The 20017-nt window shown below is 46.6% G+C and overlaps 1 protein-coding gene across 1 annotated transcript in view; it reads left to right on the top strand.

Annotated features, from left to right (window-relative positions):
* POLRMT (RNA polymerase mitochondrial) overlaps window positions 1–20017 on the top strand; it is a 54429-nt gene that overhangs the window by 1269 nt on the left and 33143 nt on the right. Inside the window, exons 2-8 of the mRNA XM_063290895.1 lie at window positions 1088–1183; window positions 2623–3296; window positions 4671–4801; window positions 6281–6464; window positions 8062–8211; window positions 10527–10688; window positions 14272–14442. Of these exons, the coding sequence (XP_063146965.1) occupies window positions 1088–1183; window positions 2623–3296; window positions 4671–4801; window positions 6281–6464; window positions 8062–8211; window positions 10527–10688; window positions 14272–14442 (1568 nt within the window). The remainder of the gene's footprint in view (window positions 1–1087; window positions 1184–2622; window positions 3297–4670; window positions 4802–6280; window positions 6465–8061; window positions 8212–10526; window positions 10689–14271; window positions 14443–20017) is intronic.

Raw genomic sequence — 20017 nt, forward strand, 5'->3', positions numbered from 1 at the left:
TGAAATGCTTTTCTGCAATTCAGAGGAGGCCGTATACTCCATTTCCACTACAGATTGTCCTTGACCACAATTAGGACTGGAACTCTCATCACTAAGCGAGGCGGTTGTTGAATCGTGCCCAGTTTTATGACCTTTTTTGCTGTGGTCATTAAGTGAATCACATGGTCTTTAAGTGAATCCAGCTTCCCCCATTGATTTAGTTTGTTAGAAGCCAGCTGGGAAGGTCACAAATGGCAATCACATGACCCCAGGATGCTGCAACCTTGTAAATAAATGTCGGTTGCCAAGCTCCTGAATTTTGATCACCTGACTGCAGGGATGCTGCAATGGCCGCAAGTACAAGGACCGGTTGTAAGTCACTTTTTCCAGTGCCGTTGTAACTTTGAACGATCGCTAAACAAATGGTCATAAGTCGGGGACTACCTGTACCTGCTTTGTCAAGCTTATATACTTCCTTACCAACCTGAAACATGGATTGCACATCTGTAATGCCCAGAAATAGATGTTCTCAGGGTGATAGATAGTAAAGTCCTTATAAAACCAGTATAGAATTGTTGTGTCAACAATATAAAAAGCCACACTGAAACTAGCTTAATAGATAAGTACAAATCTGGAGCAGCAATAAAAGTAGGTTGTTTTCTTTGTCTGCTTATCAATACTATATCTTCTGAAACTATACGAAAGAAGGAAGGAAGCCAGGGAGGGAGGGAGGCCAATCCCAGTAAAACAGTAACAACCCTCTGCATTTCTGAAACACTGAAATGGTTTCTCAAATGCTTTGGAAAATAAAACAGACCTCATTTGGTGATAGAAAGGCCATCACACAGGCATCAGCTGAATTACAATGTGGAGTGTGTTTTACAACTGGAGGATCAACAAGAGAGAGTCGCCTTGTGTGAGATGGGCAGCCATATAAATGTGAGCAATAAGTAAACAAATCACTGCTTTTCTCTGGTAACTGCCTGCCTTGCTCCTAGGCTCCATTACCTGGGAGGTAAAGCGGGAAGGAGAGATGCTGGTTTGTTCTCTCCCTGTTGGCACTTTCGAACCAGTTCCCAGAACAGTCAACCTTCTCTCGTTCTTTTAGGGAGTCTCTGTGTTGGGGTGAGATGTTACTCCTCGGCCAGGGTGAAAGAAGAAACCAGGAAACTATGGTTACATGAGCAGGTGGAACTGTTGGAGGGTAAGGCGGTAAATGAATCAAAATAAATGTCTGTGCAGATGCTTATGGGCAATTCATATTCAGGACTGGATGTTTATGCATTTGAGTTGACTTACCGATTACTGTGATTCGTACGCTGAAATTTGCATAACTCCTTACTCACAGCCAATAAGAATACATAAATCCAAAATATAAACATCTTTTAAAAACTCTTCTGCTCTCTTCCAAGCTCACTTAGTAGGTCTTCAGCTGCTTTATAAAGGATAAAAGGATGGTGCCCACCCTTTGTGGTAGGCCAGGTCAGGGAACAGGCACCAAAAGAAATACCAGACTTCCCCTTTATTGATCTAGCCAGTGTTTCTCAGCCTTAGCCACTTTAAGATGTGTGGACTTCAACTCCCAGAATTCCCCAGCCAGCATAGCGCAGCTTGCTGGGGAATTCTGGGAGTTGAAGTCCACACATCTTAAAGCGGCCAAGTTTGAGAAACACTGCTCTAGGCTATAAGGTTAGAATCTTGAAAGCTGGACAGTGTTTCTCTTAGACCCAAGAGAAGGCAGGCCAATGGAACAGCCTGCTGCTGGAAATTTGAATGGCACTCTCCTTCCTGTCCTTTAGAGCAGTGTTTCTCAGCATTGGCAACTTTAATGCTGGCTAGAGAGTTCTGGGATTTGAGTCCGCACATCTTAAAGTTGCCCAGGTTGAGAGGCAGCTAGAGCAGTTCAAAAGGGCTTTTGGCTAAGATCTGTCACTCATGGACCTCTTATTTTGTCTTTCTGTTGGAGTCCTTGAATTGATTACACTGGGGCTTTAAATTTTGCATTGTTGCATTGCTGTGGTTGTGTTACCTGAAATTATTATTGCGATGGACGCTGCCAGAAGTCTATGTGGAGTATAGTGGTATAAACATTAAGTCAGTGAGTAGATATATCCCGTTCATTCAGAAATAAATCTCTGTGTGTTCCATTCATAATCCTTCTGCCTGGCTACAGGAGAGGAGGGGAGGAGCAGTATATTTCATTCCATTGCATGCATTACTTCTTCTAGGAATCTCTTTTATGCTGGATGCTAGAAAAACAACGGTGCACTTTCCAATAAGCTCAAGTGCCTGCCCTTGCTTATTTTCCTCTTCCCTCCCTGGTCCTTTTTCCTTTTGTATCAGATCATGAGTCTTGGAGAAGGGATTGTTCCTTTAAATCTCTGCGCAGTGCCCAGGATACTTTGTTTTATAATGTTTGCACATTTATATATCCTTCAACCTGGTGCCCTGAGTTGGACTTCGACTTTCAGAATTGGAAAGCAAATTAGAAACACTGTGCTAGCTGGGAATTGCAGCAGGTGAAGTCCAACGTGTTTGGAAAATGCCATATATTTTGGATTTCAGCTTCAAAACTGAGTCCCTGTTTCTGTTCACCCCACGCCACTCTAGATCATACATTTTGTTCTTGTTTTCTCCCCCCAGTGCTGGAAGCCAGGGTGAAGCAGTTGCGGGCTGATCACGAATCGGAGCTACTGAAGCCCAAGATCCAAATATGTCGGGTCAGGAAATTGGAGTACTGTCCGCCTCCCCGGGTGCAGGAAACCGCTGCACCCCTATCAGCTCAGAGCAAGCAAGTCCCAAAGGATAAAGCCATCCGTACCATCAAGTCGACGAGTTGGAAGACCAAGCTGAAGATGGAAAAATATGCAAACAGCATGGCGCATTTGAAAAAGAATACCAATGTCTTAGAATCCATCCTCTGTTCTCATCAAACTCTGGAGGGCAAAAACTCCGAACAGTCCCCAGCGTCAGTCTGGAAATCGGTAGCACGCGGCTCCAAGGCAACTGAAAAGTCGAATGGAGACATTGACCCAGCTGTGAGTCTGGCCTGGGGAACAGCCCGGCCTCCTGTTTCTTCCACCACCAAGGGCTCCAATGAGCCTGTGCCGAAGCTTAACGAGAGGTTGCTTCAGGAAATGGGAGTCTACCAGGATGATATTCGGATGAGCATCCTGGCCTACATTGACACTTGCCTCTTCCTGAGCCAGAAGAAGAGAGCCCTGCAGTGTCTGTTGTACTTCCACAACTCCTTGCAGCTGAAGAAGTGGTTGAGTGCACAGATGTTCAGCCTTCTCATGTGCCACTACGCCAAGCAGGTATTCCTTTTGCCTCTTTTCACACCCATGGCCCTGCCTGGGAGGTTCCAGCTTAGCAGGTGATGCCCTTTCCCAAGTTGGGGGAGGAATTCAAATCCGGATCTCCTGGACCGAACACTCGTTGCTCTCAGCCAGCCTGGCCGCTGTTGTGGGGAAGGGAAGGGTGGTCCATGCTATCCAAAGGACACCCTATTTGAGGGGGGAGGATCTGCTGTTCCCCTTGCGCCAGGAGAAGAGGAAGCATGGCGTTGGCCGTAGAGCACAGGGGTGGGGAGAGCTGAGTTGACATCCTGGCTCAACCATGCATCTTTTGACATAAACATCATGCCCGTAGCTCTCTGCTGCTTGGGATGGGGAACAATATGCCTGTCAGCTGGACAGTGGGGTGGGGTGAGTGGGGTATGCAACTTAAAACAGGAAGAGGGCACCCTGTCTTCTAACTAGGTCTTGCCTGCCTTTGCTATTGTCATTGCAGAATTTATAGATTGTGTGCATTGGTATATGCAGCATGCATAGATAATGTGTTTATATATATGCAGAATATATAGGTTTTGTGTGTACATATATATATATGCAGTATATAAAAAGCATTTATATATATGCAGGAGGCTTCGATTATGTGCATTTATATGCAGCATATATAGGTTATGTGTTTTCAGGTAGTCCTTGACTTACGCCCATTTGTATGATCCCTCGCTGTGCGACACACCGGCACACTGCAGCCAACACACGAACGTGTCGCAGCACACAGTTTGGAAAGCTCTGATCTACAGATTCTGTGTTTATATATCTGCAGAATCTATAGATTTTCTGTGTGTGTGTGTGTGTGTGTGTGTGTGTGTGTGTGTATGCAGAATATATAGATTCTGTGTGTGTGTGAAAATGTGTGTGTGTGTGTTTGTGTAGCCCCAGTTTGCTAGTTGCTGTCTTTTAGGCTGGCTCCTAGCAGTCTTTAAGCCAAGCTGTTTTCTGGTCTTGTTCTTGTGAAGACCCTAAAAAGGAGAACAAAATGAAACAAAAGAAAAACGGAGCAGTAGAGACACAGCTGCCAGAGAGGCTTCATGTGGCAGCCATTCCTGCACTCTGTGGTGGCTTAAGCATAAGCTAGAGACTACTGATCATAGCTAACTGCTTCTGGGCTCACCTCAGTCACATTTCTGGGTCCAGACAACAGGCTAAACCATGATACGGCTTAGTGTGTTGTATGAAAAGGGTCAGTGGGTGTTTTCAATTTGTTTGCAAGGCTGCAGAAGCTGAGCTGCATGTTACGTTTTGGATCATCTCACAGTTCTTTTTGAGGGCTGGGTGGTAGACAGGATTAATGGGATTGACTGTGTGGTTGTATATGCCATCCCTGTTTCCTTCTCTGCTTAGGCTGAGCTTGAGAAAGTTGGCTCGCTGTTTTCCATGCTGGAGGAAAATAAACTCAAGCCGAATCAGGACTGTTACATGGCTGTGCTGAGTTGCATGGGCCGAATGAACTGTGAGCCCCATATCATTTCAAGGTGAGGAGCTGCGGTGCAAATAGGACAGCCTTAGGATGCGGTGTCTCTCTGAACTGGGGAGAGCACCCACAATGTGAAATGAAAATGGCACTCTGGCTTTGTAGCTCTGAAGGTTATAGAGACCTCAGTTCGGAGAAAGTCTTTCCCAGAATACTGTCTGCCGGGGAATGGTGGGAGGTGTTTCCAGGCAAAGCAAGCACCAGATTAGCTCCTTATGAGCTGCAGTGCTAACAGAAAACCATTTAGATCAGTGTTTCTCAACCCTGGCAACTTTAAGATGTGGGGAGTCCCCACATCTTAAAGTTGCCAAGGTTGAGAAACACCGATTTAGATGCTGTAGAAACAATTCTCAAGAGAGGATGCTGTTCCACAGTTGAAACACTGCAGAAAAATTACTCAGTATTGAATCCTGATACAAAAGATAAGCATACATTAAACATCTATATAAAATACCGTCCCAAACATCTGGGGAGATAAATCACCTGCAGCAGTCCGTGAACGAAATACTGTCCTCTGGTCAGCGTTCCATCCTTTAATCTTAGGGTAATCATAGAACGTCATGGAGAAGATCTGTGTGGTTGCTAGGAGTCGAAAATGACTGGATGGCACATAATCCGTCGATTGTAGAAGGTAGGGTGGGGGACGAAATGTCCTTTCAAAATATCTGAAAAAGACTGACAGTGGGTAAGCCAAAACACGTTTCAGATGCTTCCTGGGGGGCCTCAAAGTACTCAAATAAGTACTCGCCACAAACTTTGATTGCTGGATGGATGGATTGACGGATTTTGATTGATTATGCACCATCAAGTCAGCGTTGACTCTTAGCACCCACATAAATAGACTTTCTCCAGGATGATCTGTTTGCAATCTGTTCTCAACGATGCACCCATCGCTGCTGTAAACGAGTCCATTCGCCTGGCTGCTGGGAGTCCTCTTCTCTTTCTCTTTCAACTTTCTTCAGCGTTACAGGCTTCTCAGGGAAGTTAAGATGTGTCCAAAACAGGATAATTTGAGCGTGGTCATTTGTGCCTTGGGTGAGAACTTGGGACCGATTTGTTGCATGATCCGTTGGTTGGTTTTCCTGGCTGTCCGTGGTATTCCCAGGAGTCTTCTCCAACGCCAGAGTTCAAAAGCATCAATGTTCTTTCTATCCTGCTTCTTCAGACTTCACCTTTTGGTACCACAGAGAAAACTGTTGCCTACACAGTCCTGACCTTCACCACAATCACTCTGCCAGTGAATCCGTCCCGTACTCCTGGTCTGACTCTGAATAACGTTAGCTGAGGAGGATAGGAGCTGTTGGCAAGCTGTGCTAAAGGGTTTCCTTATTCTAGATGACCTATTTCTCTGATCCTACCAGATGCTTTTTATGCGATGACATTTGTAATTGTCCAGAGGTTGCTGTGCACCCGCTAAACACCCATATGCTCTATCCCCAAGCCCAACGGCAAACCCTGCATGCTGTCCTTCCTCCAACAGGTGTATCAAGCAGCTGGAAAGTGATGGCTTCTCCCTGGAAGACCTCTTCCAGGATTCCACACACGAAGACAGTGAAGTGAGGATGATCCTGAGAGCCATCCAGAAGGTCAAGCCAGACTTCAAACCACATTTCTTTTCCCCTCAAACCTGTACGGTGCCGCTACTGGAAGAATTCTATAAGAAGGTAAAATTGGAGTCTTTGCACGACCGTAGATATCTGGCTGCGGCCTGCCATAAACAGCCGTGTCCCGTAGGGCAGGGATGCATCACCTACCAGTGTCCTCTCTCTGGCTCTGTGTCAGATCCCCCCAATCAAAGGTTTTACAAAACCCCTTATCGGAGCATCTACCATCATTTCCTTCTCCAAGGAATGGACTCCGTGTCGCCAGATGGGAGGGGGTGTGAAGTTGGAGTGTGAAGTGGTTTATTGTGGCTATGGTGGACATCAAGGACCCGGGGTTGAGATATGCCAGGAATACCATCTGGATGGGAGGGGGGGTGACATGGTTTCATGGGAAAGGGGATTAACTAAGGGAATGTAGTTTTTAAGTTAGGTTTGAGCCGGAACTCTTTATTTGCAGCTTGCCTTCTGTACTGTTCATTACGCTTCATTAAAACAGTTAAAGGAATGCCAGCCTCCTGACTGTGATTGTGTGAATGCTTGAATGATCAGGCGCTGACACTCTGTTTCTGCAGTCTGCAGGCCTCCTTCCCCAGGAGTGAGCGAGGCCAAGGCAGAAACTGGGCCGGGCCACATCAATAATAAATTTGGATTTTAGCTTAATGTTTACCCTTCATTCAAATTAAACCGGTTGAATGGTGGGCAATGACTGTGAAATTATCAGCAAAAAGTGGCACGTTGTTGACCATGTCTAGAAGTTAACCATGGTTGGCTCTGGTTAGTATTTGGAGGATAGGCCACCAAAAGTCCAGGTCTAAACTGAAAAGTTGGGAAAATAGCTCAAAAGAAGGTAGAGACAACCACTCATGTATGTTTGTATGTATTTATTTATTACCCTGAAAAGTTGGAAAAATAGTTCAAAAGAAGGCAATTTATTTATTTATTTATTTATTTTCCCGAAAAGTTGGGAAAGTAGCTCAAAAGAAGGCAGAGACAAACCACTAATGTATCTCTGTATGTATTTATGTATTTTATTAATTATCCTGCCTGTATTATTTTTATAAATAACTCAAGGTGGGGAACATACCTAATACTCTGGTCTACCTTGAAGGGCTGACGCTCCGGGGGAAGGGCGTTCCACAGGGCAGGGGGAACGGTTTTACAGGAAAGGTTGGCTTCCTAGATCCCACAAGATCAGTGCTTCTCAACCTTGGCAACTTGAAGAGGGCTGGACTCTCTTCACCCCTCTTCAAGTTGCCGAGGTTGAGACACACTTCAGGAGATGACCATATTTAAGGGAAGGGTCCTGGAGGGTACCCACCCTATCTGACCTGGTGAAACAGGTAACAGCCTTCAGCCACACCCTTTCCTGGCTGGCACATAGTCACGTGAGCTCAGGAAAAGCATGGTTGAGTTAAGGAGGCCGTGGCAGGGAGCAACCACATTTCATGCTCAGTAAACACGCATTTGTTTTAAGGAGCAGCTGGCAGACTGAAAGAGGGCGCCTGCGCTGGATCCAAAGCACCTGCGTCCATTTTGGATCCAAACACTGCACATCTTGCAATGGCAAATTTTTTTAGGTGGTTTAATTTTCTGCTGATTTGGAAAGGCAAGCGCTGAGACATCCCCACTGCTTCCTTTCCTCTTTCTTTTCCCCCAGGAGAAGCCCATTTCTTACGCCAAGCTCAATTTCACAGTGCAAGATCTGCAGCAGCGGTTTCAGAAACAATACAGCATGGAGAATTCCGACAGGGTCACCATTGAGTCGGTGGAAGCCGCTAAGCCTATCACGGCTACTACTGTCAAAGCGGTAAAATTCATTCTTGAGGAGGTGGTTGTGTTTCTGGCCAGAATAAAAGGGGGAATGACAAATACATCGTGTTTCTAAGGAGATCCATGGCTGAGTCCTTGGAAGGGAAAGCATTAATGTCCAGAGTTTGGTAAGCTGTGCCCTGAAGGAGTGGCTGTCTAAAACAACGGGCTAGGAAGAGTTTAGGTAAAGGTAAAGGTTTCCCTTGACATTAAGTCCAGTCGTGTCCGACTCTAGGCGGCGGTGCTCATCTCCGTTTCAAAGCCGAAGAGCCGGCGTTTGTCCGTAGACACTTCCTCTGTGGTCGTGTGGCCAGCATGACTACACGGAACGCCGTTACCTGCCCGTGAAGAGTTTAGGTGATCTCATATTGCTATTTTATTGTAAGCAAGCTGTAATATGGAAAACTAAGTGGTAAATTCTTGATGGCAGAACTTACCATCAAGTTGGTAAGTCTGCAGCTACCCCAAATGAAGTGAAATGAAAATGACTGAAATCCTCATTCACAATTTCAATTTCCAGGGCCACCCACTGGTACAAAACTCTGAGCTGATTGCAAGGGTTAAAACCAGTTTAAAGCACAGCTTAAAACAGCATTTCTCAACCTCAGCAACTTTAAGATGTGTGGACTTCAACTCCCAGAATTCTCCAGGCAGCCATGCTTGCTGGGGATTCTGGGAGCTGAAGTCCACCCATCTTAAAGTTGCTAGGTTTGAAAAACGCTGATTTAAAGCAACAGTAAAGAGGCCATTTCATGGGGGGAAAATACCACACCAATTCCTAACCAAAATTTCCATAGTGGGCTGACAGCATCCTGGCCGAGGATCTGGAGAAGGATCCGAATCATCAGGGTTCTCTTAAAGGACAGCAAATGATTTTGGCATGATTTTACAGTTTGATACTTTCACAAGATTGGGCAATGCCAAGGCCCCATTGATTATGCTGGCTAGTAGATTAATTCTTTCCTCTAGGGCAGTGTTTCTCAACCCTGACAGTTTGAAGATGTGTGAACTTCAGCTCCCAGAATTCCCCAGCCAGTTTTGGGGGCTCCCAAAGGGTGGGGTTGGCTCCCTGTTGATATACAGCAGCTGGCCCTGCCAGTGTTGGTAGGGTGTGGTTTTCTCCTTGGCAGTTCCTTGGCTGGGGCGATGTCCTTTGCTCAACTGTTTGTCTGCTTGGCGGTTCCTTGGCTGGGGCGATGTCCTCTGCTCGACTGTTTGTCTGCTTGGCGGTTCCTTGGCTGGGGCGATGTCCTCTGCTCGACTGTTTGTCTGCTTGGCGGTTCCTTGGCTGGGGCGATGTCCTCTGCTCGACTGTTTGTCTGCTTGACGGTTCCTTGGCTGGGGCGATGTCCTTTGCTCGACTGTTTGTCTGCTTGGCGGTTCCTTGGCTGGGGCGATGTCCTTTGCTCGACTGTTTGTCTGCTTGGCGGTTCCTTGGCTGGGGCGATGTCCTTTGCTCGACTGTTTGTCTGCTTGGCGGTTCCTTGGCTGGGGCGATGTCCTCTGCTCGACTGTTTGTCTGCTTGGTGGTTCCTTGGCTGGGGCAATGTTCTCCGCTCGATTGTTTGCTGGTGTTCATCCCTTGTCTCTTTTGAATGGTCTGTAAATGTGGTTTATCTCTACCTGTCTATTGATGGCTGATTCGTCTGAAGGCCAAGCGTCCAGGAATTCCCCAGCTTTTTTGGCTTTGGCTCTGTCTAGGATGCTCACCGTTTCCCAGTTGAAACTATGGTTGAGTCTGTCCCTGTGTGGTGAGATTAAGGAGTTCCCATCGTGTCTTCTGACTGCCAGTTGGTGTTCGTGGATGGCTCTGCTAGTCTTCTGCCTGTCTGTCCTGCATAGTGGCTGTTACAGTCCTTATACCATATGTTGCAGATGACTCCTATACAGCTTATTGGATAAACTGCCATTGGCTGAGTGCACAGACATGCAAAGCACGTTATGGCACGCTGCACAGTGTGAATCCAAAGCCCTTTTTTTTTACTATGTTGCCCAAATATAGTATTTATTTTTACTTACTCGTTAGATTTATCTGCTGCCTCAATCCAAGAGAACTCATATTAATGGTACTTAATAAGGATGGGCACTCTGTTTCAAATCCACCTGTTCCCAATTCAGAATGCCCTATTTTGAATGCAGAGCGCCTCATCCATGCCCAGAGCAGTTGTTTCATTCTCAGGACAGGGTGTTTTGCACTCAGGATCAACCCGCTGTTTCAAATTCAGAAGAGTTTGACTCAACATTTTGCACGCTGCAAAACGTTTCGTTTGCAGTGTAGTGAATTACGTTTTCTCTCCCGCTCCCTTTCCGCAGCGGACAAGTTTGAGCAAGATCCGTTCCCACTGGCAGACAGCTCTTCTTCGCAACCTGAAGAAACTCAAGGACCGGGAGAAAATTTGGCATTCCGCCAAGCTAGACATCTATCCCTTCCTTTGCGTGCTGAAGGAAAAGGAATATGTAGATCTCCTGATGCAGGTAGATTGTGTTGGCTGCCCCTCTGTGGCTTCTCCCCGTTGGCGAGGGGAGGAGGTCGAGAAGGGCTGTTTCTCTGGAGAAGCACTGGTCCAGTGGGTCAGTCCCCCTGTGGAGGTAATACTGTCCCCCCACTTCGGTTTCTCTCCTTACTGTAAACAGGACTCTTCCGGGGAGCACTGGCGAGGCAGCCTTTGCTAATAGATCGGATGCTGCGTTGACAGGGGCGTCAAAAAAGTCAAGACGGCACCTGCACCATCCAAACACTACTCCTTTTTGCATGACTCAATGCAACAGGGCTTTGCCTGTGGCTCTTTAGATTTCTCCCCCACTTGGGCACGTGCATTGGTCTGTGAATTTTTATGTACCGGTAGTCCTCGCTTAACAACAGTAATTGGGACCGGCAACTCTGTTGCTAAGCAGCGCGGTTGTTAAGTGCAATGTCATGTGACCATACTGACTTACGACCGCGATTCCGGTACTTCCGTCATTAAGCGAATCCCATGCTGCCGTTAAGCGCGACGTCACGTGACTGCCGTTTGCGACTTCCTGCTGGCTCCCCCATTGACTTTGCTTGTCAGAAGCTGGCAGGGAAGGTCACAAATGGCGACAACGTGATGTGGGACGCCACAACCATCATAATTGTGTGCCGGTCGCCAAGCGCCCGAATTGCAATCACATCACTGCCGAGACACTGCGACAGCCACAAACCCAAGGGCCTGTCAAAAGTACCATTCGTTCAACACCGTCATAACTTTGAATGGTCACTGAACGAGTGACCGTTAAGCAAGTTCTACCTGTATAGGTTGTTTGTTATTTATTTGTTTGTTTGTTTATATTTCAAATTTAGTCACCGCCTATCTCACTCAAAGAGTGAGTTTGTTGGTTTATTATTATTATCATTATTATTACTACGACTGTGGGTGATTTATTTCTACAACTGCGGATGTTTTAATTCTGTTGCTGTACATTCTGGTTGGTAAGATCTCCAGGAGTCCAAACAGATTGCAGTAGGGTATAGATCTGATAAATACATGGGAGGCAAGAGAACTCCCGGCTGGTGATTAGTGGCTACTGAAAATAAGGACCAAACAATCTGACCTGGCACAAAATGGGCAACAAATTTGGGCATAGACCTGGTTTTGTCCATTTTGCTAAGCCATGGCTGGCTTAATTTAAGGATTTTTTTTCACTAAACAGCAATGGCTTAGCTTCACCGTAAGTTACATATTATGATTTACCAGCCACAATAACTGGATCCACCCAGTAGATTAATAAGGGTTGTCTACAGGGAGGAGTCAGAAAAGGCAAGCTGTTGGCCAAAGCCGTGGGATTGAAGCCCCACGTATAAGGGAGTGAGCTCTGATTGCACAGTTGTGCTCACCATCTTGACAAGCCAAATGGAATAATGCATATCTTGGTGCTTAGTGCCATGTATGAACCCAGCCAATGATTCTGGGAGAAGAGGGGACTAAGATTGAGTTCACATACTACACAAAGCCATCGTTGGTTTAACCCTGGTTTGCTGAATCAACTGCAGTTGCCTGGGATCATACCACCGGCTACACCTAAATTTTGCTGATAAGTAATACAATAATAAAAATAATACGTAATAAATAAATATCACCAAAAAAAATCATTAACGGCAGTTAATTTGGGGTAAACCTAAATTTTGCTGGTAAGTAATACAGTTATAAAAATACTAAGTAATAAAAATCAACAAAAAATTAGAATGTTGCCTCTAGCTTTTTTTTTTCTTCAAGTTAAAAACCTCTACTGGCCACATCTTCAGTCTCTTAAGATTGTCTTGGCTCTGTCCTTATTACATCTCCAGCAAAATGCTGTCTTAGACAGTAGATAATAAGGACGATGCTTTTTTAAAACACATTTTATAATGTCCTATACTTACCAAGTTTTGGGAGAAAGTAGTAGACCATACAGGTAGTCCTCACTTAACAACCATTTGTTTAGTGATGGCTCAGACTTATGATAGTGCTGAAAAAACTGACTTACAACCAGTTCTCACAACCGTTGCAGCGTCCCCGTGGTCACGTGATCACCATTTTTTTTTACCTTGCCACCTGGCTTCTGGCAAGCAAAATCAGTGGGGAACCATGTGATTTGTTTAATGACCACATGGTTCACTTAATGCCTGCAATGATTCACTTAACAACTGCTGCAAAAAAGGTCATAAAATTGGGCCAGATTTGCACAATGACCGCTTCGCTTAGCAACTGAAATTCCAATCTCAATTGTGGTCGTTAAGCGAGGACCACCTATATAAATGTTACTGTGCAACAAAAGCTAAAATTTTCAGAGGATAATATTCTCTTGAATTATATACCTAATACATGGAATTTAACAACTGGACAATGTAAATGGATTCTCCATACCCTTACTATGGCCAAAAGACTGATATTGCAGCATTGGAAAGGTATGGCCACATTTACTCAATGGATGGAAGATCTGATTATACTTGCTACCTATGAGCGGATTGCCTATAAGATGTAGACGTTGTATGGATGAGTGTAATGAAATATGGGACTCATTTATACAAAATATAGTAGGCTGAAAGAAAAAGAACAAACGGTTTCATTCTACTTGGATCAACGATCAATGCCAAGGGAAGTAGTAGTCAAGAAATTAAATGACGTATCGCGCTGGGAAAATCTGCCCTCAAAGACCCATCTAAAGTTTTCAGAAGTGAAGAGGTCAGTTTAAAAACAAAGGTGCGTCTGACTCACGCCATGGTCTTCTGAGTTCCCACATATGCCTGTGGAAGTTGGAAGGAAGAGATTAAAAAAGGAAGACAGAAGAAGAATCGATGCATTCGAATTGTGGGGTTGGCGAAGATTACTGAAAATACCAGGGACTGCCAGAAGAACAAACAAATAAGTTTTAGAAGGAATACGACCAGAATGTTCCCTAGAGGTGAAGATAACTAGGCTTAGACTCTCATATTTTGGGCACATCGTCAGGAAAGACCGAGCTCTTGAAAAGGACATCGTGTTTGGTAAAGTCGAGGGCCAGCGGAAAAGAGGAAGGCCTTCGATGCGATGGATTGATACAGTCACAGCCACAAAGGCTGCGAACATTGGAACAGTCAGGCACATGGCGCAAGACCAAACAGCATTTCATTCTGTCATACGTGGGGTCGCCATGAGTCGTAAATGACTGGATGGCAGCTAAGAACAGCAACAACAAAAAAGCATAGTTATATAAGTGTATTAGAAATAACTCAGGGCGGCAAACACACCTAATACTGCTTCTTCCTCCTATTTTTTATATACATATATACTGTGTATGAATACACACACACACACACACACACTAACCCACACAGAGTGTGTGTGTGTGTGTGTATAGACATACTCTTGCATAATGTTTGCATTAGATAATTATATATAGAATTCTAATCGTTTACTATTGCAACAACATACCTTTTTTTAATTTTCTTCACTTATTTTTTAAGCACTTCTAAGTGTTTTTTTTTTTTTTGACAACATATGTATCTTCGTGTGTTTTCCCTTTTGTTAAAGAAATAAATAAATAAGGTTGCCTTTGCTCTGTCGTCCCTTCTTTTCAGACGGTTTTCAGCCTGCCGACCCTTGGAGAGAGCCTCAACATCCTGGCGAAGGATCTAGGTACCAGAGTCTACAATAAATACACCATTCTTAGAAAAAGCCGGACCCTTTCAGTGGAGAATTTTGAGAAGACCTATGAAAGCTATGCCCAACTTTTTGCCAAAGATAATCAGGTATCCAACTTCAGTTGTCTTTTTTGTTTTTTTTAATACATTCAGTCGTGTCTGATTCTTGGAGACTGCCTGGACAAGGTTTTTCAGAACTCATTTGCTGTTGTCTCTTTCCCAGGGCTGAGAGAGAGGGACTGGCCCAAGATCACCCAGCTGGCTTCGTGCCTAAGGCAGGACTAGAACTCCCAGTCTCCCAGTTTCTAGCCTTAACCACGACACCAAACTGGCTCTCTCAGTTGTCTTAGGTGACCTTTAAACGCATCCCGAGTTCCTTGATTTACCACTCTCATCCTCTAATATTTTGGGTTCCAACAACTCAGGGCAGTTTGGGGCTAAAACTCGCTTTTTCGAGGTTACTTTCTAGGGTAAGATGATTGGTCTAGAGCAGAATTTTTCGACCTTTCTCAGGCCACGGTACCTGTTCGTTTAAAAAATAAAAATTCCTGGAACTTCTGATCAAGAAGTAAGGCACTGGTGATTAGAAAACTGGCAATATAATGAGAACCGAACTATTTAATGTAAATACAAAATTAGTAATTCCAATGTACAAAAAATTAAACTTGTGTTTTGGAGGCTAATGTTTTAACCAAACAAATCGATTCTTTGATTATTTTTCTTGCTACACAAAAATCTTCGAAGTGCTGTTTTCTGCTTGTGGAATTCTGCATGTTTTCTTTTGAAATATTCAGGACTTTTAGGATTGGATGCTTGGCTTCCAGATGTCTTCATAATTTTGCAGGATTCAGACTATTGTTGCCTCATACGATACTTGCTGTTGTTCCACACCCAGTCTGTTTGGTGTATCTTTCTTGCAGTCCATGTAAAACCCAACAGTGATAAAAGTCTGAATGTATGTCCAGTTCTTACTTGTGCTTGATGTTAATCTCTCAAGAAGCAGAAGCACTGAATTTGTCTTGCTTTTTTTCCTGTTTTCACCTCTTTCTATACCATCTGCAGTTATATGAATTAATAGCCAATGATCCTTATCTTGAAAAATATTTACAGGTAGTCCTCGACTTATGACCGTTTGGTAGGCGACCATTCCAAGTTACGATGGCACTGAACGAATGGTGGTTATGACCACTTCTCGGAGTTCCAGCCATCCCAGCACCCCACAGCCACATAATCATGATGTGGGTTCTTGGCAACCCGTTTGCACTTACGACCAGTTGCCAAGCACCCCGCAGTCACGTGCTCACCATTTGCAACTTTCCCTGCTGGCTCCCCCAGAAAGTCAATGGGGAAGCTGGCAAGGAATGTTGCAAGTCACTGGGGTAAGCCTCCCCACCCTCACCCCCTCTGAGCTCACGCCACACCAGCCACTCGCACGCACCCCCACACCCTCCCTGTCAGGGCCAGCCTCGCTTCGCAATAAGACACAGACTCACTTAATGGATATTAAGGATTTCTGGTTTATTGGAATGATAGCTGACAGAACGAAAAACGGGAACGGGGTAGGTAGTGTGGGGGTGCCCCTTTTATACCCTCCTGTATTGCCCCGGGCTTCCCCACCCCTCAATGCCCCGATCCCTCTTGATGGGACCCTTGATGGCTGCTTGGGCGTTTTCTCCGGTGTCCTCTTTGTCTCCCTGCAACGGTTGTGTCCTCCGGGGCACCATGTGCTCCTTATCTTCACTCCTCTGACGTCTCTCCTTTCAGTTGTTTATGGGATCATGGGTGTGGGTGTCTTTGGGTGCTTGTGTTAATCCCTGGTTTGATTATCTTCTTCCTCCTTTTCCTTAATGATCATGATCCACGTTGTGAGGCTCTTTGTGCCTTGCAACGAGGTCATGACATGCTGCCCCCCCAAAGATGTTCTATGGTGCTGGTTTCTCCGGGTATGCCTCATGGAACTGTCTTGTTAGTTGTCTAGCCATGACGTGTCGTGCCTGGACCCACTCTGGGTGTGAGAAATGTTTCCATCTCACGAGGTATTGTAGTGTTCCTCTTTGCTTTCTTGAGTCCAGTATTTCTTTTACTTCAAAATGTTGTTGGTTGTCTATCATTATGGGTGGGGGTGGAGGTTCTTCCGTATGCCATTTGGATGTGCTCGTTGGCTTCAGTAGTGCACAATGAAACACTGGGTGGACCCGTCTCAAATTGTAAGGCAGTTCCAGTTTGAAAGTAACTGGGTTGATTACCTGTATGATTTTAAAAGGTCCAATGAATTTCGGTGCCAATTTCTTCGAGGGTTGCGAGGTTTTTATGAACTTAGTGGAGAGGTAGACCCTATCTCCCACTTTGTAGTTCGGTGCCTCCGCCCTGTGGTTGTCCGCATATTTTTTGTACGTTGTTTGTGCGTCTGCTAGGGCCGTTTGGATGATTGGCCAGGTTGTTGCCAGCTGTGCCGCCCAATCATCTGGTGAGCAGGGCAGGGTTTCAGGTTGCGGCAATTCTGGTATCGGTACAAAGTCCCTTCCATAGACCACCTTAAAAGGGGTGTGGCCAGTGCTCTGGTGTACCGCGTTATTATAGGCCACCTCTGCAAAAGGTAGTAGGTCTACCCAGTTGTCCTGTTGATAATTTATGAATGCCCTCAGGAACTGTTCAAGTGTTGAGTTTAGGATCTCTGTGGATCCGTCCGTGTTTGGATGCCACGCAGTGGACAGTGCTTGCTTGGTTCCGATTAGTTTTAAAAATTCCCGCCAAAACTTTGACGTGAATTGTGTGCCTCTGTCGGTCACCAACCTGTAGGGGGCGCCGTGGATCCTGTATATGTGTGTTAGGAATAAACGTGCCAGCTGTTGTGCGGAGGGGATAGTCGCGCACGGGATGAAGTGTGCTTGTTTCGAGAAATAGTCTTTTACCACCCATATCACAGTTTTTCTTTGGCTGGGTGGGAGGTCCACAATGAAATCCATGGAAATTTCTTCCCATGGCCGGGAGGGGCTGGCTACCGCCTGCAGCAGCCCGTGGGGTTTCCCTCCTTTACGTTTGGTGGTGGCACATATGGGGCAGTTGCCTACGTAGTCTTTTACGTCCTTTCTGAGGTTTGGCCACCAAAATTGCCTCCTCGTTAGGTGGAGGGTTTTTACAAACCCAAAATGCCCTGCAGATTTGTCATCGTGCGCTCTGTGTAAGATTTCCCCCCGCAGTGATTCAGGCACGTACAAGGCTTTCTCTTTCCAGGCGATGTTGTCTTTGAAAGATACATGTTGTTGGTTATTCTGCAACCATGTATCTTGCTGTAGTGCTTGTGTGAGTCTTTGTTGCCAGTTCGGTGAAATTGAGCGTCGGCTCCGATCGCTCCCCGCCGTTCGTGCTGGCGTGCACTGATTCCTTGTCTGGCTCCGTGTGACAGCTGGGCAGCCGAGCTGTTTCTCGGTCCATACTGTTCCTACGATGTCGGAGGCTTGCGTGTCGTCCTGTGGCCGTCATGAAAGGGCGTCTGCCAAGAAGTTTTTCTTGCCCGGTATGAATTTCAGCGTGAAATTGAACCGGCTGAAAAACTGAGCCCATCGCACCTGCTTCGGGCTGAGTCGTTTTGGTGTGCTGAGTGCCTCCAGGTTCTTGTGGTCCGTCCAGACCTCGAAGGGGCAGGAGGCCCCCTCCAGCAGATGTCGCCACGTTTCCAAGGCTGTCTTCACTGCAAACGCCTCCTTTTCCCATACGTGCCATCTCCGCTCCGTTTCGGAGAATTTGCGGGAAAGGTAGGCGCAGGGCTTTAGGTGGTTGTCGGAGTCCTTTTGGAGCAGGATGGCTCCGATGGAAAAGTCGGAGGCATCTGCCTGCACCACAAAAGGCTTGGTGGGGTCGGGGTGTTGTAACACTGGCTCAGCTGTGAAGAGGGTTTTCAGTCTCTCGAAAGCCGTTTGACAGTCAGCTGTCCAATTCAGTAGCGCCCCCGGGTTCCTCGATTTGCGCGTGTCCCCCAAGCCCTTAGTCTTTAGCAGGTTAGTTAGGGGCAAAATAGTCTCTGCCAGCCTGGGCGTGAACCCCCTGTAGAAATTAGTGAATCCCAGGAGGCTTTGCAGTTGTCTCCTCGTGCGTGGGCGTTCCCACGCCAGGATGGCTTGGACCTTGCTGGGGTCCATTTCTATCCCTTTAGCAGAAATCCTATACCCTAGGTAATCAATTTGTTTTTTGTGAAACTCGCACTTGGAGAGCTTTACAAACAGCTCTGCCTTGCGAAGTTTCTTGAGCACGTCCTTTACCAAGCGTTCGTGCTCACGTTCTGTTTCTGTGTAGATCAGTACATCATCCAGGTAAACCAAAACCCCCTTAAAAAGGTGGTCACGCAGGACCTCATTAATTAACTGCATGAATACCCCCGGTGCTCCTGCCAATCCGAATGGGAGTACTTTATATTGAAACGCCCCCAATGGGCAATTGAAAGCAGTCTTCCACTCATCCCCCTCCCGTATCCGTATGCGGTAGTAGGCTTCCCTTATGTCCAGTTTGGAGAATACCTTACCCTTTACCAGGTGGGACAAAATGTCCTTTATTAAGGGTAAGGGGTATTTATTTGAAATGCTTGCTGCGTTTAATCCGCGGTAGTCTGTACAGAGCCGCAATGACCCGTCCTTTTTCTCGCGAAAGAGGACTGGCGCTCCCACTGGAGAGTTTGCTGGCTCGATAAAACCTCTCGCCAGATTTTTGTCTATGAAGTCCCTTAATGCAGCTAGCTCTCGCTGGGTCATAGCATATATTTTTGGTTTGGGTAGGGGTACCCCCGGGACCAGTTCAATGGTGCAGTCCGTCTTTCTGTGGGGGGGGAGTTTGTCCGCCTCTTTCTCACCGAAAACGTCGGCGAAATCCCCGTATTTGGTTGGCAGTCCCTCTGGCAGTGCTGTCTCTCTGTGTTCCGCAGTCGTCGTCGCCCCCCCCATGGCTGCTCGGGGAACCCTGTTCCCTGAAGGTGCTTGGTAACGCCCGTCAGCAAACTTAATCTCTCTGGTTCTCCAGTTGATGACTGGGTTTTGCTGCACGAGCCATGGGATCCCCAGTATGAGTCGGGGTTGCCCCACCGGTGCCACGATGAAAGCCAATTTTTCCTCGTGGCTGCCGAGCCGTAGCGCGGTTTCTCCGGTGTATTGGGTGACCGGGCCCCCTCCCGCTGCAGATCCATCGAGCTGCGAGAACACCAGGTGGTGCTGAAGTGGATAGCAGCGGAGGTCGAGTGCGGCTGCCAGGTCAGGGTGCATGAGGCTTTTGGAGCAACCCGAATCAATGAGTGCCCAGACCTTTTCGGTTTTATTTCGATGGGTGAGGGTGACACGGACGTAGAGGGTGGGGCATTCCTCACTCACCCCTTTGTCGAAGCGCCTGTCAGTGTCCTCCACCTGTCCTTCGGCGCCCCTTAGGCCAGGTGGTTGTCGTTTCCCGCCGCCTCATCGGGGTTGCTTTCCTCCTCCTCTGAACTGTAGGGGCCGTGTCTGCGTCGGTACTCCCCCTTTGCTGCTGGTCGCTTTCTTGGCGCTGGGGTTGGTGCTGTTTGTGCCCTCCTTGGGCTCTCTCTGGGCGTCGTTTTGGGGCATGCGGCTGCTTTGTGATCTTCCCTGCCGCACGTGAAACATTGCCCTTTAGCGAAGCGTCTGTCCCGTTCCTCCTTCCAGGGTTGGGGTCTCGCCCTCACCTG

The sequence above is a fragment of the Candoia aspera genome, chromosome 1 (assembly GCF_035149785.1).
Source record: "Candoia aspera isolate rCanAsp1 chromosome 1, rCanAsp1.hap2, whole genome shotgun sequence".
NCBI classification, from domain to species: domain Eukaryota; kingdom Metazoa; phylum Chordata; class Lepidosauria; order Squamata; family Boidae; genus Candoia; species Candoia aspera.